The sequence below is a fragment of the Callithrix jacchus genome, chromosome 4 (assembly GCF_049354715.1).
Source record: "Callithrix jacchus isolate 240 chromosome 4, calJac240_pri, whole genome shotgun sequence".
Taxonomy (NCBI): Eukaryota; Metazoa; Chordata; class Mammalia; order Primates; family Cebidae; genus Callithrix; species Callithrix jacchus.
The window spans coordinates 106,777,809-106,801,385 of record NC_133505.1 but is presented as its reverse complement, the minus strand read 5'-3'; the positions used below and the strand labels follow the sequence as shown (position 1 = coordinate 106,801,385).

The window sequence follows — 23,577 nt, the reverse complement described above, 5'->3', positions numbered from 1 at the left end:
TTATATATTGTAAATACAACCTAATTACAGATAAAATACAGTTGTTATCTAATGAAAACATTATTCTCTAATGATCATATTGATATTTGCTAGTATTAAGTCAAAATATGTAAATAAGTTGAACTTAAATCAAAATTATGGTTTTCCCCAATTTACTGTAACTTACTTTTTATGTAAATCCCATTGTGTTATCAAAGCAGTTGCCAATTTTTAAATTTTTATTTGTTTTAGTTTTTCTTCCCTATTCAGTAGATTTTACCATGGGAAACCTGAAACTTAAGGCTTGGAGGAAGAAAAATAAGAAAAACAGCAGCAGCAATTAGTTCTGAGGCTGTAAATCTGAAGCCATTATTAGGTTTTTATACTTAGATTTACTTTAGATAGTACTCAACTACTTTTCTTCCTCTCAGTTGAAACTTGGGCTAATCTATAAATGGATGTTTACTTTTACAACCAAATTGCTCTGTTATAAAATATAAATGCATTATAACCTGTAACCTTACACATTTAAAGAATATGGCACTAGTTATTTTCATCAGAAATATGGGCATTTTGAGAAGAGTCAGTGGCACTATGAAAATGTTTTGAAGGAGTAAAGAAAAACAAAAACAAAACAATGTGTTTTTATAGCTTAATCCATCTCTAATTTTGGAATGAGAATAAGTACATCTATTGATTTTTAAGTACTAGCTTATAATCAAAAGTCATTTGTCTATAATTTTTCAGTATGAAGACATTTTGGATACATAGTATTAGTACCTTTATAGTTTAGAGAATCTTGGACCCTGTTTTTTTTTTTTTTGACTTGTGTGTTTTGATGTTATTACTCAATACAAATTTGTGGCCACAAAACTCATGAACTAACACAGATAAAATAGTTTAACATATTTTTAATGGTTTAGTAATAGGCAATTAATAAAATATTTTTATAAATTGAACCTGATGCATACATGATATTCACTTGTAGCAAACATTTAAGACTTTTTGTATTTGCTGATATGACTCTTGCCCCATCTAACGTCCCTGCTATCCTTTTGCTCCACTTTTCTGATTCTTAAAATTTATTTTAGCTATATTTCGTACATAAATAAGCTACCATAAATATCTAAGTTAAGCAAGTGGTAGTAGTGTTAACTCATTAATTGATTTCTAAATTGTTTTTATACTCTTCCCACTCCATTACAGGTCATATTTCACTTTACTGCTCATGACCACAGATTGTTCCTTAAGAATTGGCATGTGTATATACATATATTTATATACAACACTGTAGTAACATGAATATTTGTTAATATCTTGTGTTATATTATCTCTGCCTACAAAACAGTATTACATAAGTAATAGGTTTAAAACTATACAAAAATTCACTGTCAACTCTATTTACTTTTTACTTCTATTATTATTAATAAGCAGAAGGGATTATCCCATCTGCAGTTATTAAAACTACTAAAACAGTGCAACTATCTTTTTGAAAGGATAACTTTGCTTTTTTAAGAATATCTTCATTTTGACAGGGAAAGCATTCTTTTCTGTCAAATATTTGTTATCATTTCTCCAAATAACTGATAATAAAGTAGAAATATGACTTGATAACTTAAAATTTCTATTCGGTTTGGGAGAACGAAGACAATTATTGGGTTTTTTAATTTTTATTTTGAATCTTTATAATTTTCAAGATCATAAGACTATATAAGAATTTTAGATTCCAAAATATTAGTATCTGAAGAGAATATGCACATTAGTAATTTTAATGAATTTTTAAAGTTTTCTTTATTTAATGGCATAAAATACTTTCAATTATTTCCTAAATGTAGAAAAATGTACTTTAAACATTGTAATTAAAAAGTCTAATTAAAACCTTAAGAAAACTTTTAATTTCCCTAAATAAATATATGTTTGCAAATGATTACTCTCTAAAGAAATATTCAACGGTTTATATGTTTTTTGCTGTAGATTGACCCAACATTAAGAAAGCATCGAGAACAGTTGGTCATTGAAGTTGGACGAAAACTAGACAAAGCTCAGATGATTCGTTTTGAGGAGCGAACTGGATATTTTTCCTCAACCGATTTGGGTAGAACTGCCAGCCATTACTATATTAAATACAACACCATTGAGGTATTATACTGAGTGAAACAAATGCAGATATGTTTAGTTTTAGATGCAAATAGTTTCTAGATCTCACTTCAAAATATATTATTAATGTAAAACGATAAAAGCAAATAATAGAACAAAATCCATTTAACTTACATGAATTCAACACTATAACCTCAGTAAAGACAAGAAAAAAATAAAACTTTAGATACTAAGGAATCTCTTGTCATGCTATTCAGTGAATATATCCCAAGCAGTAAGCACACCCAAGCCTAAAATGTCAAGGCACATTTGCTTATACATATAATGGTTTTTAGAAGACACCTAATGTGCCTACTAATTTTTCTCCATCTTCCCCCAAATAAACCTTCTATTTGTATAACACGTTAGGTTCCTTCAAAACCTTTAAACATATATTATCCCAGAACTGTAATCTGGTTGAGATCAATCCAACACATTGTCTCTAGCTTTTCACTTCTTCTGTCACCTATTCACATCCACTCATTTTGTCAAAGTAACTTTTTAAATTTGTTCACTTGCCAGTGTATTGCTACCACTCTATATCCTAAATCTGTTTGCAGTTCTTTTTCAGGAACTTTAGCTCTTCTTTAGCATTTGTCTTTATTCTATGTGGCATTTGATTTCTTTTCTGCTCAGTTTTCTAATTTTCTATATGTCCTTACCAGAAATATTTTGAGAATTTTCAGATTACATATTTTCTAGATATACATCTCTGAATTTTATATGATATATGATCAGCTTCAAGTTAGTGAATTGTGTAGAATTCCACATTCCCATGCTGAAAATGAGCAAAACTCAGAATTTTATGTACTTTTTAAAGGTATATAATATAGATTTTATTAACGGATTTTATTCATTATTTATCTTTTTGCTGCTAAAGATCTTCCTTAGCTTCTTATGTTCTAGGAATTTTTTTTTGGTCTAATAAATTTGTTGATATTTATAAGCAATGATTTTAAGTAGTTTGCCACAGACATTGTAACTGCATTGTCTAGGGTTCAAATGTTATTTAAAAATGTGTAATATATAGTCACATTTTTAATTTAAAATATTTTGTTAGACTTGATTTTAATCAAATATAACACTTACTTTGGTAGACCTTTAATGAACTCTTTGATGCTCACAAAACAGAAGGTGATATCTTTGCTATAGTCTCCAAAGCTGAAGAATTTGATCAAATTAAGGTAAGATTACTTGAAGTTTGAATCAAATGCATACATGTATGCATTCATTCATTTATAAAAGCTTCCATTAATTGATACCATATAAGCTGTATGGCACATCACATATGGAATATCAACAATGTTCTTTTATTTATCAGTAAGACCCACTATCCTAGATTATTGTATTATATCATACCTGACATCATTTTTTGTTCTGTACTTCACATTAAGTAATTTAAATAGGTTTGCAATAATGAAACTATTGAAGAATGAGGTATGAAGATTTTGGTTTGTTAGAATGTAAGGTTCGTTGAAGAAAATGTAAAAGTACCTGTATGATTCAAACCTTAGATATGGGTATTTCTATACCTGTATTAATATTTAATCTTATTAACAGTGAAAACTTGAATACTTTGAATTATAGTACTTCATAGCTTTAAGCTATGAATGTGTTATACCATATAAAAATATATGACTGTAATGAATGCATTTGAAGATAATTCAAGTTTGCCCTAATCCAGTTGGGCAGAGGTTTTACCCTGGTCAGATAAAATATGAAATCTCATCAATTCAAGGATAGTGAGGTCAGAAGATTTAATTTTTTGGTATAATCAAATTTTTATATGTCAATGGCAAATTTAATATTGGTGATGAATAATAAAATGTAATTGTATCAGCCTCAAGATCATGTCATATTGCATTTTATTAGCCACCTGTGGAAAAATCATTGTTATTTAACTATGCAAAAGAAATATACGGAGTTATAATAAATGGAAACTCTTAAAAAACATGCATTGTATTTAATTTCAATGTGAAAAATATAAATAAATCAGCCCCAAAATTTCAACAAACACTTTGATTCTTCTAGGTCAGAGAAGAGGAAATAGAGGAGTTAGATACCTTATTAAGCAATTTTTGTGAACTTTCTACTCCTGGAGGTGTAGAGAATAGTTATGGAAAAATAAACATCTTACTTCAAACCTATATCAGCCGAGGGGAAATGGACAGTTTCTCCCTTATATCAGATTCTGCATATGTTGCACAGGTAAGAATCTTATTTCCTTCCCATTTTATCTTCTTTGAATATCTTTAGAGACCAAGGTGTTAATTCATACTATGCTGTGAATGCATTGCTTTGTGACATGCTACAAAACCACCATTTTACTTAGAACTGGTTCTGCTAATTTGTAAATCTTTTTATTTAATCTCTGCTCATAAAACAGGAGGGGGATGAGATTTGGAGGCTGATTTTGCCTTTTTTTTTTTTTTTTGGTGTTGCTGTTGTTTGTTATAAAGTTTTTTAAATGATATCTGATTTGTTCTACTATAAATGATAAATTTCATTTATTTTTCTTACAAAGAGCAAGGATAAAAACTATTGCAAACATAAAGAAAAGATTGTGGAACTTTTTTAGTTTTTAACCAAATATTAGAAATAATAATATCTTTAATCATTAAATAAGGCTTAGTAAACATATTTCCTACCCTATGTTCAGTGCGGTAAGTCTCTGGTTTTTACAAACGTAATCTCTCCTCTCTACTGTTGAAACTTGAAAAATTGAGGACAGAAAGAAAATTATACCTAAACTACAGCTCATTTAATTTATAACTTTTAAAAAATACCACGACATAAAATGTTCAAATGTTTGTGTTTTTATATTCAAGTGCTCACGTGAAGTAAAGTAGGTTATGGTTTACCCTATTTATCCTTCAAATGAAAGATTTCCCTTCCAGACATACTTTTTAGTAGAAATTATTTACCTATCGAGGATTTTGTATTACATTTTATTGAGTAATTCCTTTTATAAGTTAGGAAGAAATTAAAGCTTAATCATATTTGAAGCATGGAAATGATTCTGCAGTTACATTATATTTGTAATTTTGTTCAAAGACTAAATATAGCAAAAGAATATTTGTGTTAAATAAATCATTATTAATAGCCATGAATACTCAGGAGTGCTTTGAAATAGCTTTAAACATGGAATATTTACAAACACGAACCAAGATATGTTGGTAAACATTTTGAATGAATGTAGTAATTTAATCAATATAACCAAGATACCAGATGATGATTTGATAAATTATATAAAGTTAATATAGATGTAGTGCAAATATTTATATATTCTTTAAACCCTATTATAGCTTCTATAGCTGTAATTGTTTCTAACCTTTTTGTTTTATCTGTTTTTCTGTAAAGCAATACAATATTGTCACTTTATATTTTCTAACAATTTTATATTGAAATAATCATTTAAATAAAAGATAAAGTTTTACTGGGTTCTGGATGAATAATCTGGCAGTGTTTCTGTTTGCTTCAAGATTATGAAGATATTATTAGAGACTGACATAAGAATTGCTTTACAATGTAAAACTTAAATTCTCTTAGTGATTGATATCCAGGAAGTCAACTTCAGATTAAGGTTGTCTCAAAGCATTTCTGGTTTTTCTTAAGTAGCTATTACAGATTTAGCATCCCTGAACGCATCAGATAAATTATACTTTATTACATTTTAAGTTTAAGCCATCAGTAATTGAGCAACTACTCTCTCACCTCTGTAAAATGGTATTTTCTTCTATATTTTTTAAACTTTCTTCTCTCAGCCCCTAAGGTAACTATAGCTCAAATATTCCAGGATTTTATTTAAAGGCCTATGTTTAACTTTTCTAGACTATATATGTTACAGACTTTGATTATTATTTTCAACCAATGTATATCATCCTAGATTAAAATGTCCTGTTTGTATCTTTTTATATGGAATCTCTCTTACTTCTTTTAGCTTTGAGGGACAACTGTAGATTCTGAAATATTAAAATGACACACTTTCATACTGAAAGTTGGGAAAATTTACCTTGATAGATTTTTTTAATCAGAACAAATAGGAATGAGGTAGGAAAACATACTTGATAGATACAATAATAAAATTTGTATTTATTATTCTCTGGGCCTTATAAAGACCTGTTCAGTCATTTTTATGGATATCAGAACTGTCCTCAGACTTCTATCTATGATTTTGTACTTTAGTTTCTAATACTGAAACAAAATAGTCAAATTTGTCTAAAGACAAATGCATATCTTATATAATGTGAAACAAAAGCCTTTAACTCATCTGGTCATTTTTGACCTCATAATTTTAGGCTGGATTGTTTGTCTGTCTGCCATTTGAAATCTTTACTGTTTTGTATCTCTTGTTTAGATTTTAACCAGATTGAACTTCTTTATTTTCAAATGCAGGTATTATTAGATATTGGAAGGTATTTTTAAGTTTATTATTTTAAAAACAATCTTTAATACAACAGTCTGCAAAGTTAGTGATAAAGGAGTGGAGGCAAAATAAATGGGAGCTAGCTGTAGAAATGTGAAGGGAAAAAAAAGGCTGCATTCATTATAACTTTCTATGTGTGTATTAATGAAGTTATCCTCAGACTACTGAGTCTAGATTCTCAGTCATATTTGGAGTGCTTTAGTCCTGGCTTTGAGTACATGCTGTGACACCAACTAGCTGTGTGACCTTGGTCAAATTTTTGACCTCTTTAAGCCCTAATATCTTCATCTATAAAGTCATAATATCAATATCAATTAAATGCAGTTTTTGTGAAAATTAAATGAGGCAATATATGTAAAGCAAGTTAGCATATTGTTTGGTTTATAGGAAGCCATTAATATGACTCTTTCATCTGAGTAGCTACACTAATCAGTATTTCATTTGTTACCCTTCTCTCATTATTTTTTTTCCCTGAATGGATCCTAGTCTTTCTTAATTCTCTAAATAGCTTTGTAAATTTAATCATTCCACCATATACCAGGAGGCATCTTTACTTGTCTCTTATAGTCGGATGCCTCAGCAGCCTACTAAAGATTTTGCATGCCTTTTGTCTCTTCCTACTTCATTTCTGTTTAGACAGTGGAGCTTTCTAAGAACTTAGAAATAAGGCTTCCCCTCTGAGAGGTAAGCAAGTAGCATCCACATATAAAGGATGGATTATTTTTATGTAGAAATAATAAGAATAATTAGGATTATATGACAAAAAATATTGCTCCATAATTCAAAGATGCAGCTTGACTTGCACTTCTCAGACTCAGTTTGAATAATAAATTTATTGACAAATTTAAAAGCACATTGACTATAACAACCAATCTCCCCCTATTATTTTTTAGAATGCAGCTAGAATTGTCCGTGCTCTTTTTGAAATTGCTCTAAGGAAACGTTGGCCTGCCATGACCTACAGGCTCCTGAATCTTAGTAAAGTCATTGACAAGAGGCTTTGGGGTTGGGCTAGCCCTTTGAGACAATTTTCAGTTCTACCACCACACATCCTAACAAGATTAGAAGAAAAAAAGCTTACTGTGGATAAGCTGAAGGACATGAGGAAAGATGAAATAGGTAAGAAGGAAGCAAAAATTTTGAATGTATTGTTTTGTAAACATACAAATAAAACATGTTGCTAGATGTAAAAGAAGGTATTGTGAATTTCCATATTAATCAAGTAAAATTTTAACCATATTTATAAATCTTTTTCATTTATCTAAAATCAAGCAAAAATCTCTTAATATTTTTTGAAATTATTTGACACAATTAGCAATTACAATGGCGTTTATATTGTCAAACTCTTAAGTTTACTATTTTATACATGGAATCTTAGCTATAAATAATGAAAATTATTCAGTGATGTTTAAACTCAGTTTTTAAAAAATATTTAATTCTTTTCAAAGTCTTTTGTTATATCAGCAGTATTACAGCAGTAAGTTATGTGAACATGAAGCTCAACATGTTTCCAGAGTTTCTGAATGAATTTCATTAAATCCATGTATGTCTTTAAACCCAGTTGGTATCAATGTGTACACAGCATTTGGTGTTCTGCCTTCTTTTATATAGTAAAATGTTTTGTAAAAAAATGTGTATTACAAGAAATATGTTACATATAAAAATATGTATTACAAAATATGTAATATTTTACTCCTACATATATATCTTCATGTATTCTAACATACTCTTGGACAAATATACAATGAATTGATTAGGCAGTATTTTTTTTCTGAGTGAAACAAATATTACACATGAAAGGAATCAGGCTAAAGAAGAATAAGAAAGAAGATTACTGTCAGCAAGAAGTCCAAAGATGTGAAGAGAGGCTAAGAGAATTACTATACTAGTAGGAAAAATACTTCTATGATAAAGTGGAAGAAGGAAGTATCAATCAGGAAAATTGAGATTATTAATAAGGGAAATTAAGGGTACTTACATTGGAGTAACATGTAAATATTTTATCAAAATAAGGAAGATCAACTTTAGTTCAAATTTGCATAGGCATAATATTTTGATTTATTAATAAGTGTACTTTAAAAAAATTCTTTGAAGAATCAAGACATACAGGAAATCTTGATGCTATAAAATACAATCTGTTTTCACTTAGTTGCTCTGACTAGAGTAGAAAAATACTTACAGTTAGTAACATTTATTTGTTACAACCCCCCATCAGCCCTTCCATAAATATCCGTATTCCAAAATCTGATAACTTATTAAAATATCTATAAGTGGTTAATTTTGTGCTAGATTGACCATATTTTATATTTTATCTTTATGTTTTCTGGAAATGGGCATAGCTGGATAAGTTGCATTTGATTACTGAAGTTGTGGTTATGGAGTTCTAAAATAGACTGAATAAATTAATGACTTTTTACAAAATACTAAATATTTTTATATTGTATCATAAACTAAGAAAGAAGTGAGTCTGTTTATAGTAGTTTAAACACTATCAAGTTTCAGTAATTTTAAGAACCCTATTAATAGCTAAGGAAACCTTGATACTGACTTTAAGATCTGTGAATTACTAATTCAAGTTAACTATTACAAAATATTCAAACATGCCAGGTCAAGAATGTCAGCTATTCTACATAGCAAATCATAAAACAAGCAATAAAATTACCTTCTCTGAAATTCCATTTACAAGTCAGATTATATTGCTCCTTTCTGCCTGGACACATTTCTTCTATGTGATATTTTTCTTGCAGGTCACATTTTGCATCATGTGAATATTGGACTGAAGGTCAAACAATGTGTTCATCAGATTCCTTCTGTTATGATGGAAGCATCCATTCAGCCCATCACAAGGACTGTCCTCCGAGTGACACTCAGCATCTATCCTGATTTCACTTGGAATGATCAGGTAGAAGTGGAAAATGTCTATATTTGTGTTAAACAAATATGTCTCTACTACAGACTCAACTGCATCTCCCTACATCTGCTCCTAAGGCATATAGAAAAATCCTCTAAAAAGAATACATATTGAGGATTTATTGAAAACATTATAGCAATATTTACTCTCATCCCAAACAAAAACCTAGTATATTAGTAGTATGTCAACCAGTGAGATTCCTTAAAAATGTTTAGGAATCCTAAAATTTCAACAATGAACAACAGACTAGTGAATTTAACTCCATAGGTACTCTGCTATATTAGTTCTATCTTCTTTTATTTTTTTCTATGTTATCATCACTTTTGCCATGTCTGCTTACTCTGTCATTTTAGCCTTCCAAAACCTCAAGATTTTTCATGGTAAAGAGCCATTTTAAAATTTTGATGTCTCTTAAATTACTATGCTTTTTTTTTTTTTTTTGAAACATTAGACTTGTAGAAAAAGTATTCTGTATTTTCCTCCTGATCACCTGTTTCTTTCCTACTTTGACTATTTTCTCAGTGATCTCCAAAGACTAATGTTGCCATAATACATAGATTTTCTCAGTTATTTTCTTTACTTCTCTGATACTTAGCACTATACAGTCTTTTGAAATGTCCATCCTTGATTCCCATCATGATTTTGATTTTATTCTTTCTTCTTCTGGGTTAGATGTTATTATGTATATAAAGATCCACACCAGATCCCCTTTTTATTCAATCAACAGTTTTTGAGATCTATTTTTGTATCAGTTACTATTTAGAGATTGTAGGTACAAAGGCAAGTGAGACTCGGTTTTTACTTCAAGAGGCCAATTAGAGAAAACAAGTAAATCACTAAGTATAGTATAGCAGTGCCCATTTCGCATGTTATTGTAAAGTTCAAATTAATTGTAGGTATCTTCTGCATTACCTGATGTTTCTATATCTTTAATGTGAACGAATTTTGTTTAACAGTATGCTCTAAAATTACCCCACCATGGTCCTAACCCAGTTCTACATTGGTCTCAAAGTGTCTAAACCTTTCATTCCTTTAGTTTCCTCAGCTATAAACATGTATGATAATAATAATAATAATCTTTTTTACCATTGGACTAGGTGATACATTTTCTTTGAGACTAGATGATACAAAATTATATTGAATATTTCTATAGATAAAAACTTTTACATAAATATAAATTTATGGTTACCCATAAACTCACATTTGAAATTTTATTTTTAATAGACTATTTTTGAAATGAGTGGAAATTTCATATTTCAGCTGTCTACTTCTAACAATATCTTTGATAAATCTGCAGTTTGATTTAATTTATTAGTAAGATAGAGTACTTAATGATTTTTATAGTTAACTCTGTCAGGCACATTGCTATTGGCTTCAAGAATGGAAAACTTGAGTTGCCTCAAACTGAGTTAAGCAAGAAGGTATATTATCTTGCATAATAAAAGCTCCATAGGTAGAATAGGCCTTAAAGATGGTTGAGTCTTCTGTTTAAAGATGTCATTCAGGAACCAGGAACTTTCCACCCATTTGCTCTGCTGACACTTTATTGCAGTGGTTGTCAGGGAAATCCCATGAGCTGATTAACTATGCCAATCAAATTTATCCCACTTTTTCTTGAGTCACATGAGGAAGAGATGCATGCTGAACAAGACTCGTTTTTGCAGGCATCAGAGAGAGAGACACACACATTGAAATGGATAAACAAAATACAGCATATCTGTCCAATGGAATATTATTAGACAATAAAAAGGAATGAAAGTACTGGTGCATGCTAAGACATAGATGAACTGTGAAACCGTTATGGTAAATTTAAAAATCCGGTCACAAAAGACTGCATATTATATTATTTTATTTTATTGAAATTTACAGAATAGACAAATCTGTAAGGAATAGGTAGTGACTGCTAATGGGTAAAAGATTCTTTTTGGGGTGATGAAAATGTTCTGAAATTAGATTATGGTGATGGTTGTACAAGTTTGTAAATATGTTAAAATCATTTAACTGTATAGTTTCAGTGTTTAAATGAGTAAACTTTGTAATATAAATTATATATCAATAAAGCTTCTAGAGTGAGAAAATCAGATGCTATCCCTTACCTGAGTTACTGTGTGCATAGTAGTAGGATACTATTTTTCTTCTAGGTACATGGGACAGTGGGAGAACCCTGGTGGATTTGGGTAGAAGATCCTACAAATGATCATATTTATCATTCGGAGTATTTTCTAGCTCTAAAAAAACAAGTAAGTGTGTATATGTGAATATATTCTTAGTATTTTCCTATGGTAAAAAAAAAAATTATATTGTCTGGGCACAGTGGCTCACACCTGTAATCCCAACACTTTGGGAGGCCGAGGTGGGCAGATCACCTGAGGTGAGGAGTTGAAGAAGATCCTGGCCAACATGGTGAAACCCCGTCTCTACTAAAAATGCAAAAATTAGCTGGGCATGGTGGCAGGAACATGTAATCCCAGCTATTCAGGAGACTGAGGTAGGAGAATTGCTTGAACCCAAGAGATGGAAGTTGCAGTGAGCCAAGATAATGCCACTGTACTCTAGCCTGGGTGACAGAGTGAGACTCCGTCTCAAAAAAAAAATTATACTAACAGTTTCTGCTTTTATGTTATTTCTCTGTAATTTCATAGTGCCATTAAAACTTTATGTATTGGTTTTCTGTTAGTTTTAAAGCACAGTAATTAAATGTTGTAGTATTGGTATATTCAATATTATCCTGGTTTAAGAAATTCAGTTACCAGTCATGACCCACATATTGACATTTCAGTGAACAACGGATAACATACAAAACCTTACAATAGTGATCTCATAAGATTATAATACTATATTTTCACCAACTTTTTCTATGTTTAAATATGGTTAGATAGATAAGTACCATTGTGTTATAATTGCCTAAAGTATTAAATACAGTAACATGCTGTATAATATGCTATGTAGGAGCAATAGACTATGCTATATAGCCTACATGTTCAGGGGCTATACCATCTGGTTTGTCTATGTACGCTGTGAAGTTCTTAAGATGAAATTGCTTAATGACACATTGTTCAGAACTGTTCCTGTCAGTAAGCAGTGCATGACTACATAATCTTTACCATGGTTTAAGACATGGGTTCTAGAGGGGTGGAATATGTAAAGCAGGTAGGATAAATAATAATTTTAAGAGTCACATATACAAAATACTGAATGATATTGAATTAAAAGAGTATTTCTTCTAAAATTTTTATAAATCACAAGACAAAGACTCAATTTGATGGTATTTCTTTAAATGATGCCTCATTTATAATTTCTGTTTTTACCTAAGAGAAAGCAAGCTTCAGGTAAGAGTCTTGGGTAGGCAACAGTAGAATTTCATAGCAGTGTTTTGTTTTCATTGCATTTGTCTTCTTGTTTACCTTCTATTTGCACCAAGTGATTCTGGTATTCCACGTTAGGTACTGATAGAACTTAAAAATATTAAGTAAATAATATGGTAATTGGGTATAGTAAAATTCATGAAGTTTCATAATTGAATGCATGATGTTTGGGAAATTCAGGTAGTCAAATTGGTAACTTGTTAATGCATGATGATATGCATATGTAAATAATATAGGTTGGGCATAAAATTTTACCTCTATCAAGTATCCTCAGAAGGGAACCATGCACAAGTTTCTGAATTACCTGAATATCTCAGCTATTTAGAAATTCAAGATACTTTGTCTTTAGTATATCTTGTAGAGATACCATAATCTACATCTTGTATAGATACAGTTATCTTGACAATAGACTCTTATGGCCTTTATAATATTAGAATATCCATATTTATTTCAGACTTTATTTCATATTAGGTCATTAGTAAAGAAGCTCAACTACTGGTATTTACAATCCCTATTTTTGAGCCTTTGCCTTCCCAATACTACATCCGTGCAGTGTCTGATAGATGGTTGGGTGCTGAGGCAGTATGTATTATCAACTTTCAGCATCTAATTCTACCAGAGAGACATCCTCCCCATACAGGTAATATGTTGAATGCTGATTTGAATCATTGATTTTCCAAAATGGTTGTTATAATTAATGTTGAAAAACATCTATGCCTTAAAGTTTTACTTATAATTATTATAACTTTTCTATAACTCCCTTTTTATTTCAATTGTCAGTTATCATTTATTCTGTGCTCTCTGTAAAACTTTTATTTTCTCCCTTGCACTTATTTCAGTTTACCTTAACTTATTTCTAGTATGTTAAATTAACTAACATACCAGTGAGTTATGGGGATTCCCCCCCATCTTTTGTGTTTCTACACCAAATAATAATAATAATAATAATAATAAGTTAATATTAAGGAATCATATCGTGGTATCACTATGGAATGGATTTCCATATACCTCAAGTGAGTTTGTGTCCTGCAAATAACATATACCCTTTATATTAGTTTTGTCCCTCTGCCCTAAATTGTAAGGGGTATGTGGTAATAATCTTCAACATCGTATACAGATGCCTGCCACCACACTCAGCTAATTTATGTATTTTTAGTAATGACGGGGTTTCACCATGTTGGCCAGTCTTGAACTCCCGACCTCAGGTGATCCACCCACCTCAGCCTCTCAAAGTGCTAGGATTACAGGTGTGAGCCACCACTCCCGGCCTCAATTTTTAGTGCTTCAAAAAATTTAAGAAACTTGTAGTCTGGTATAGGAAGAATGTCGTTATCTCTCAGCTACCTATGTAGTTGAATAGAGCAGTAGGGAAAGAATACTATTTTGAATTAACTTTTTGACTTTTAAGTACATTTTTTAAGAAGAAAATTAGCCATACTTCCATTTTGAAACAGTAATGTGAAGATCTAACTCAAGGTACAGGCTGCTGTGTTCCCTTACAGTTTATTTCTTCTTCGGGTTCAAATTTCAAATGAGTGAATTTATCTTGCATCAAATAATCTTGAAACTAAAGATGACTTCTGGTTTTCTAACTGATACGTTTCTGGATTATGCAAGGTATAAGGTCTGTCAAACTCAAGGGTGTATAACTGTTTCTCTAAATCATTTTATGATTCTAATTCCCTAGACCCCTATCCCCATACTAAGAAACAACTAAATCTAGTTTCTTTCTAGGTTTTCTCAGGGCAGTTTTTGTTTACTCAGTCATGCTTTGCTTCTTTAAAACTCCCACCCAATTATTTAACTGGAATTATCCTAAAGTCATTTTACTTTCCATTGACAATAAGAGTTCACTCAGCTACTCTTGCTTGGTCAGTGTCTAGCATAACAAAAATAATTTCTTGATAGTAACCGTTGCATTGTTGAAGTCTACAAATGGTTTTAATTCTTTTTTACCAATTAGGTAAAATCTGGGGCAGATTTAGGTTTTGTTCTATAACATCTATCAGTTGTTATTAAAATTACTTTTCTGATTGGAAAAACAAAAAGAATATAGCATTATAGTTAGTATGTAGGGCACTCCCCCAGAAGAGTATCTAGTATGTCAGTATGATAAATGTGATTATTTGTGTGACATATTTGTTGCTATACCAGATCTGTAATGGGTATATAAGAATTTGTGTTAAGCATTTTTTTTTTTTTTGCTAAGGAGCTACGGATTGCTATAATCTATTATTTATAATATAATATTCAGTATTGTACATGTTTTTCAATTATTGTATAGCCATACCTGTTGGGTCTTTTCAGAATTACTGGATCTTCAGCCTTTACCGATCACCGCTTTGGGATGTAAAGCATATGAAGCCCTGTACAACTTCAGCCACTTTAACCCTGTGCAGACACAAATATTTCATACACTGTATCACACAGATTGTAATGTCCTACTTGGAGCACCTACTGGATCAGGAAAGACTGTTGCAGCTGAATTAGCCATTTTCAGAGTCTTCAACAAATACCCCACTTCAAAGGTCTGTTGAAAGAATCATATGCTTACATTTAATTAGAAAAGACAGTTCATAATCTCTAAACTAGACAGTTCTAAATATATTAGCAGGGTCCATTGAATAGATTTGTCACTCTCAGTGAATTTCCCAGGGGACCAGATCAGTACAGGTATACCATGAAGATATCATGGATTTAGTTACATATTATCACAGTATAGTGAATGTCACAATAAAGTAAGTCACACAAATTTTTTGGATTCCCAGTGTATATAAAAATTCTGTTTATACGTTACTGTAGCTAATTAAGTGTGCAATAGCATTATGTCTAAAAAATGCACATAACTACATTTGAAAATACTTTATTACTAAAAAATACTATCAATCATCTGAGCCTTTGGTGAGCCTTAATCTTTTTGCTAGTGAAGGGCTTTGCCTCAATGTTGATGGCTGCTGACTGATCATGGTGGTGGCTACTGAAGGTTGGGGTAGCTGTGGCAATTTCTTAAAATAAGACAACAATGAAGTTTGCCTCATTGATTGACTCTTCCTTTCATGGAAGCTTTATCTGTAGCATGTGATGCCACCTGATAGCATTTTACCCACAATAGAACATCTTTCAAAATGAGTCAACTCCCTCAAACCCTGCCACTGCTTTATGAACTAAGTTTATGTAATATTCTAAATCTTTATTGTCATGTCAGCAATGTTCACAGCATCTTTGCCATCAGTAGATTCTGTCTCAAGAAACCCCTTTTCTCTGCTCATCCATGAGAAGCAACTTCTCATCTGTTCATTTTTTCATGAGATTGTAACATTTCGGTTATATCTTCAGGCTCTACTTCTAATTCTAGTTCTCTTGCCTTTTCCACCACATCTGCAGTGGTCTTGAACCTCTCAATCATCCTTGAGGAGTGGAATCAACTTCTTCCAAACTCCGGTTAATGTTGATATTTTGACCTCCTCACAAGAATCATCAATGTTCTTAATGGCATTTAGAATGGTGAATTCTTTCCAGGAGGTTTTCAATTTACTCTGCCCAGGTCTATCACAGGAATCACTATGTATGGTAGCCATAGTTTTATGAAATATATTTCTTAAGTAATAAGATAAGAAAGCCAAATTTACCCCTAGATCCATGGGGTGCAGAATATATCTTATGTTAGCAGGCCTGAAAACAATATTCATCTCTTTGTACATCTCAGTCAAAGCTCTGGAGTGACCAGATGCATTGTCAATGAACAGTCACATTTTGAAAGGAATCTTTTTTCTAAGTAGTAGGTCTCAACAGTGGGCTTAAAATATTCAATAAACCGTGCTCTTTAGTAGATATGCTGTCATCCAGGCTTTGTTGTTTCATTTATAGAGCACAGGCAGAGGCAATTTAACATAATTCTTAAGGACTGCAGGGTTTTTAGAATGGCAAATGAGCATTGGCTTCAACTTCAAGTCACCAGTTGCATTATTCCCTAATAAGAAAGTTAGCTTCTCCTTGAAACTTTGAAGCCAGGCATTGACTTCTCTACCTGTGAAAGTCCTTGATGGCATCCTCTTCCAAAATTAGTTATTTTGTATACATTAAAACTCTGTTGTTTAGTGTAGCCACCTTCATCGATTATCTTAGCTATATTTTCTACATAACTTGTTGCAGCTTCCACATCAGCACTTGCTGCTTCACCTTGCACTTTATGTTACAGAGATGGCTTATTTCTTTAAACCTTGTGAAACAAGTTTCAAACTTTTCTTCTGGATCATCCTCACCTCTCTCAGGCTTCACAGAATTGAAGAGAATTTGGGCCTTGCTGTAGAGTAGACATTAGCTTATGGAAATATTGTGGTTGGTTTGATCTTCTGTCTATACCACTCTAACTTTCTCCATATCAGGAATAAAGCTGTTTCACTTTCTTATCATTCGTGTGTTCAGTGAAGTAGCACTTTTCATTTCCTTTAGTAACTTTTTCTTTGCATTCAAAACTTGGCTAATTCCCTGGTATTAAGAGGCCTAGCTTTTGGCCTGTCTTGGCTTTCCACATGTCTTCCTCCCTAAGCTTAATCATTTCTAGCTTTTAATTTAAAGTGAGAGACATGCAACTCTTCCTTTCACTTGAACACATAGAGGCTATTGTAGGTTTATTAAGTGACTTGATTTCAATATTGTTGTGTCTTAGGGAAGAAGGAGGCCTAAGCAGAAGGAAAGACATGGGAGAACAGCTGGTCAGTGAAGAAGTTAGAACACACAGTCTTTCAATTACGTTTGTCATCTTATATGGTGTAGTTCATGATACTACACAGCAAGTACAATAACATGAAAGATCACTGACCACAGATCACCATAACCAGTATAATAATAAAGAAATAGTTTGAAATATTGGTAGAATTACCAAAATGTAACAGAGGCATGAAGTGAGCACATGCTGTTGGAAAAATCGATAGAATTGCTATTGATAGAGTTGCTCTATGCAGGGTTGCCACAAACCTCCAATTTGTAAAAAACAGTATCTGCAAAGTGCAGTAAAATTCGGTTTGCCTATATTAGAATAATTTGCACAACAAAGTTTACTTTAAACTTTGTAGTCCTCCAGTTAAATTTCTAATGTACATAGTGACACACACATATCCTTTCCTCATTGTAAGATTTCTACATTTCATAGGTAGTTTCACTAGGACAAACCTACTTCATGGACCAAGTTAAATAATACAAAATAATTCATAATCAAATCTTTTCTATATGAAGAAAATGCTAGTGCTTTAGTAAGTGTAGGTTGATTGTACATATTAAATATAGGGTAGCTTTTAAATGACTTTTCTACAGATGGCCACAATATTGTTAATTAATATTAAATAACATTACAAGTCAAATAAGTATTGCTTTAAGGCTTTCTTGAAGCATAATTTTTTAACTCTTTCCTAGTATTTATTATTTTTAATAAAAATGATGTATATTTAAGATGTGCAATGTGATGTTTTGACATACATTGTCAAACGATTCCTACAATCAAGGTAATTAGCATATCCATCCTTAAAATAGTTACCTTTTTTGCTGAAATACGCTATTCTTTTAGCATATTTCAAGTATATGATGGAGTACTATTAACTGTAATCACCATGCTTTGTATTAGGTGTCTAGTACTTATTCATTCACCATAAAACTTTATACCTGTTTACCAGTATCTCCTCATTTCCCCTTTCTCATCCCTGGTGACCAATATTCTACTGTTTCCTTCTCTGAATCCAACTTTTAAAAATTCCAGGTATAAGTGAAATTATGCAGTATTTTTCTTTCTATGTCTGGCTTATTTCACTTAACATAATGTCGTCTGGGTTCCTCTATATTGTTTAAAATGGCAAAATTTTTTTCTTTAAAGCTGAATAATATTTTATTGTGCGAGAGTGTGTGTGTGTGTGTGTGTGTGTGTGTGCGCGCGCATGCGCACACATGCATACATATCACAATTTCTTTATCCTTCTTGAGACACTTTAGTTCGTTTCTATACCTTGGCTATTCTGAGTAAACCTGTAGTGAACATGGGAGTGCAGATATCTCTTTGAGATACTGATCTCATTTCCTTTGGGATTGCTGGATACTCCTATGCTTAATTTTTTAAAAAAAACTCCAGATTGTCTTCCATAATGGCTGTACAATTTACATTGCCACCAATCATGTACCATACCAACTACATGTGTTATGTTTTTTATATTTTTTCTTTTTTCTTTTCTTTTCTTTTTTTTTTTTTAAATAGAAGATAGAGTCTCACTGTGTTGCCTAGACTGGCCTTGAACTTCTGGGCTTGAGCGAGCCTCCTACCTCAGCCTCTTGAGTAGCTGGGACTACAGGTTTGTGCCACATGTCTGGCTGTCTATTGTCTTTTGATAATAGCCATTTTAACAGGTGTAATTGATATCTTATTGTAATTTTAATTTGCATGTCCTTGATGGTTATTTATGTTGAATACCTTTTCATGTATCCATTGACTATTTTTATGTTTTCTTTTGAAAAAAGTATGTATTCAGATCTTTTGCCCATTTTTAATTGAATTATTTGGGTTTATCTGCTATTGAGTTGTGTAAGTTTCTATTTTGGATTGTAACCTTTTGTCATATACATAGCCCCCGCTTATTCTTGGGTGATACATTCCAAAACCCAGATGGATGCCTGAATCCAATGGTACTGAACCCAGTTGGGTAGGAGGAAGGGAGGGATAAGGAAAGAATTGGTAGAGGATGCAAAATTACAGCTGGATAGAAGGAATAAGTTGTAGTGTTGTATATCACTGTAGAAGTACTGTAGTTAACAGTAATATATAATATGGTTTCAGATAGATAGAAGGATATTGATGGTTCTCAACACAAAGAAATGATAAATGTTTGAGATGAGAGATATGCTAATTACCCTGATCTGATCACTATACATTATATGTATCAAAATATCACTATGTATCCCATATATATGTGCAATTATTATGTGTCAAGTAAAAACAAAACGTTAAGAAAAAGAAATGGTACACAATAGTACAGTACTATGTCCTTTAAAAATATGTACTTAAGAAAAATGTATTAAAAGTTAAAAACCACATTTTCATTCATGTTTTTCACCCACAAATTTAATACCTTTTCCATTTTAACTAAGCACATATCATGTACTGGGGTCATAATTTTTGCAGTTTTTAAGGTGTAACCAAAACTGGCACAAATTTCTTTTTCCGGCTTCATGATTTTACAAATAGAAAGTTTGTTCTTAACATAGATCTTAGTAACCCCAGCATATGATTTTTTTTTCTTTCCTTAAGTTAAGAACTTTCACCTTTTCACTTCAAACACTTTATGTCTTCTCTTTGGCAAATTGAAATTGTCAACATCACTATTATGCTTTAGGGTCATTACTAAATAAGATAAGGGTTACTTGAACATAAGCACTGTGATACTGCCACAGTGTTTCTGGTAAACAAGACGGTTAATGACTAATGGTTGGGGAGTGGCTACAGCCTGAATACTCTGGACAAAGAGATGATTCATGTTCCAGGCCGAATTGAGTGGAACAGTGTGAGATTCCATCATTTTACTTAGAAGGGTACATAACTTAAAACTTATTAATTATTTTTAGAAATTTTTTATTTAATTTTTTTGGACCACAATTGACTACAAGTAACTGGAAGCATGGAAAAGGAAGCCAGTGAGGCAGAACTAATATATATGGTTTGTAAATATTTTTTTCGTTTTGTCATTTCTTTCATTTCACATTATCTCTCTGTTGCATTTATTTATTTATGTATTTTCTGTGTAAAAGCTTTTTAATTTGTTGTATACCTACTTGTTTATATTTGCTTTTGAAAGACCAACATTGAGGAGCTTTTTTCTTATGTTTTCTTCTAAGAATTTTGTGGTTATAGATCTTACATTTAATTCTTTAATTCATTGTGAGTTAATTTTTGTATATGGTACATGGCGGTAGTCTAGTTTTATTCTTTTACTTGTGAATATACAGTCTTCCCAACACCATTTATTGAAGAGAATATCTTTTCCTTATTGTATGTGTGCTTCAGGCCCATGTTGAAGATTAGTTGACCTTCTCTGTGTGGGTTGATTTCTGGGCTCTCTATTCTGTTCGACTGGTGCCTCTTTTTATGTCAGTTCCATATTTCCATATTGTTATGATTATTGTAGCTTTATAATATAAATTGAAACTAGGAAATGTGATGCATCTGACTGGTTTTCCTTCTTAAAATTGCTTTGGCTATTCAGGGTCATTGTCATTTCTTGTGAATTTTAGGATTTTTTTTTTCTGCTTCTGTGAAAAATGCCATTGGAATTCTGATAAGGATTGCATTTAAACTATAGATTGCTCTGGGTTGTATGACCATTTCAACAATACTAATTATTCTAATCCATGAACATGGGATATCTTTTCTATTTCTTTGTGTTTCCTTTGGTTTCTTTTCAATGTTTTATAGTTTTCAGTATACAGAATTTTCATCTTTTTAATTAAATTTATTCCTAAGTACTGTATTCTCTTTTACGCTATTGTAAGTGGGACTGTTTTCTTGACTTTTTTGATAGTTTGCTAATATATATATATTCTACTGGCTTATTTATGTTGACTTTGTATCCTTCAACCATATTGGATTTGCTTATTGATTCTAGCAGTTTTGTTTTATATCATCTTTAGAGTTTTCTTGTTCTAAATTTTGTGAGTACATCACATTAAAATAGAAATATTACAGAGATGTTGTGATTGGAATTATGGGCTAGTTTCTTCATAGTTTATGGTTTCAGAAATGTTTTAACATCCTTTTGTAGTAATTTCCAATTAGTGGCTTTTCTTCCCTACTTAATCCTAAGTTTTCCTACTTTTCAGTCTCTCTAATATGTGGTTATCGATCTCTAGAGACATGTTAATGTAACACTAGAGCTCTACTCTAAATTAGAAACATTTTATAAAGGGAATAAATTTTATATAGGTTTGGATTACTAAAAACCAGCTGTTATTTTATTTATTTTTTAACACCTAACATGCTAACCAGCATCTTCATAAAATCTGCATTAAAATTTAAAGAATAGTTTATTTGTCTTCAAAACTTCAACATTTTTTCTTGAATTGCTCATAAATATTTATAATACTAGAAAAAACATTATTGTCATCAGAACCCTAATTTTCTCTTGTTATCTCATAATTTGTTTATTTGTTCTTATTATGTAGAATATAATTTTATAGTAAAATGCCTAAGGAAAATATCTCTAATGCTTTTAAAAATGTAATTTAAATTCATCTACGTTAATATTTTTTATGATTAGAATGTTTGTGATGTGTCACATTTCTGTCTTATTTTGGATAAATGTAGTTTAAGTTAATGACTTTTTCCCATTGATTCAAAAATTGGAGTATTCAAAATTAAAAGATACATTTTAAAACGACACTGTCATATTTTGACAAAATTTTGGAGTGTACTTTTATTTGAAAATACTGTCACTATTTTCTTGAGAGTATTTTTGGCTATTCTCTCCTTTTTAGGCGGTATATATTGCACCCCTAAAAGCCCTGGTACGTGAAAGAATGGATGATTGGAAAGTTAGAATAGAAGAAAAACTTGGTAAAAAGTAAGTTCTTACCTTTACTCGAAAGATATGTTTTGATTTGTCAAAAGGACCAGGAAATAAGAGTTGAATAAAACTATTGAATGGTTTTATAATGATTTCATAGTCTTTAAAGATATGTTCCTACTATTAAAATGATATCAATATTCTCATTGTTTTAAGATTGAAAAATGAAATCTCCTAAATTACTTAATTGAATTCTTTTATTTTGCAAGATAACTTTTTCAAAACATTTTCATTCTAAAACAAAACAAAAACAAGCTCTGTCTCTCTATTTTTTTCATATATGCAGAGCAACTTCCAGAAACTGCTTAGAAGGCATTTTGCATGTAAATTATTTATGTAAAAGCAGAAGTTCTTTGAAAAACATGATGTGCGGTTTTTTCATTAATAGTACAGTACAAGGTTATTAATTGTAGTATTATTTTAAATAGCAAAACTTACAGAGAAAGGAATTTCCAGTAGAGCCTCAGCAAATAAATTATAGTACACACAATATAAAATATTGTATTACTCTATAAAAAATGAGTTTTTTGTATACGAAAAGAAGGATCTTCAAAGATAATGTAAAAAAAAATTTTTAAGTATTCTAGCTTATGTTTTTTTCAAAATGATAAAGAATATGAATATATGGTTTTTTCAGAATGAGAACTAACTGTCTATAGGACAGGGATAAACCATATGAATGTATTCCATATTAAAAATAACATATAAAATGTAAATCTGTAAAATAAACAAGAATAAGAACATACTTTGTGAGCAGTATGCTTAGAGGAATCAATTTTGCCATTTTTGTTATTTTCCAAGCCTTAACACAGATTAGAAACTATTTTCAGCTGAATATGGTGGCTCACACCTGTAACCTTGATACTTTGGAAGGCTGAGGCAGGTGGATCACCTGAGATCAGGAGTTCGAGATCAGCCTGGCCAGCATAGCAAAACCCCGTCTCTACTAAAAATACAAAAAGTAGCCAGGAGTGGTGGTGCATGCCGGTAATCCTAGCTACTTAGAGACAGGAGACTCGCTTGAACCCAGGAGGCGGAGGTTGCAGTGAGCTGAGATTGTGCCACTGTACTCTAACCTGGTGACATAATGAGACTGTGTCTCAAAAAAAAAAGAAAGAAATTATTTTAGTAATTACTTAAAATTTGGTGTTAACCTAGAGATAT

The 23,577-nt window shown here is 31.3% G+C and overlaps 1 protein-coding gene across 13 annotated transcripts in view; it reads left to right on the top strand.

Annotated features, from left to right (window-relative positions):
* ASCC3 (activating signal cointegrator 1 complex subunit 3) overlaps nucleotides 1-23,577 on the top strand; it is a 369,134-nt gene that overhangs the window by 183,801 nt on the left and 161,756 nt on the right. For 8 of the 13 annotated variants that reach the window (XR_013534438.1, XR_013534439.1, XR_013534440.1 and 5 more), the window contains 9 exons: nucleotides 1,954-2,118; nucleotides 3,213-3,299; nucleotides 4,147-4,323; nucleotides 7,435-7,660; nucleotides 9,289-9,443; nucleotides 11,594-11,692; nucleotides 13,289-13,457; nucleotides 15,125-15,345; nucleotides 22,325-22,410. Coding sequence is in view for 5 of the 13 variants with exons in the window: in XM_002746863.7 (XP_002746909.4) it covers nucleotides 1,954-2,118; nucleotides 3,213-3,299; nucleotides 4,147-4,323; nucleotides 7,435-7,660; nucleotides 9,289-9,443; nucleotides 11,594-11,692; nucleotides 13,289-13,457; nucleotides 15,125-15,345; nucleotides 22,325-22,410 (1,385 nt within the window). In the remaining 8 variants the exon portion in view is untranslated. Of the gene's footprint in view, nucleotides 1-1,953; nucleotides 2,119-3,212; nucleotides 3,300-4,146; nucleotides 4,324-7,434; nucleotides 7,661-9,288; nucleotides 9,444-11,593; nucleotides 11,693-13,271; nucleotides 13,458-15,124; nucleotides 15,346-19,058; nucleotides 19,153-22,324; nucleotides 22,411-23,577 lie in introns of all 13 variants that reach the window. The other 5 variants (XR_013534441.1, XR_008480769.2, XR_013534442.1 and 2 more) reach the window with 3 other exon arrangements.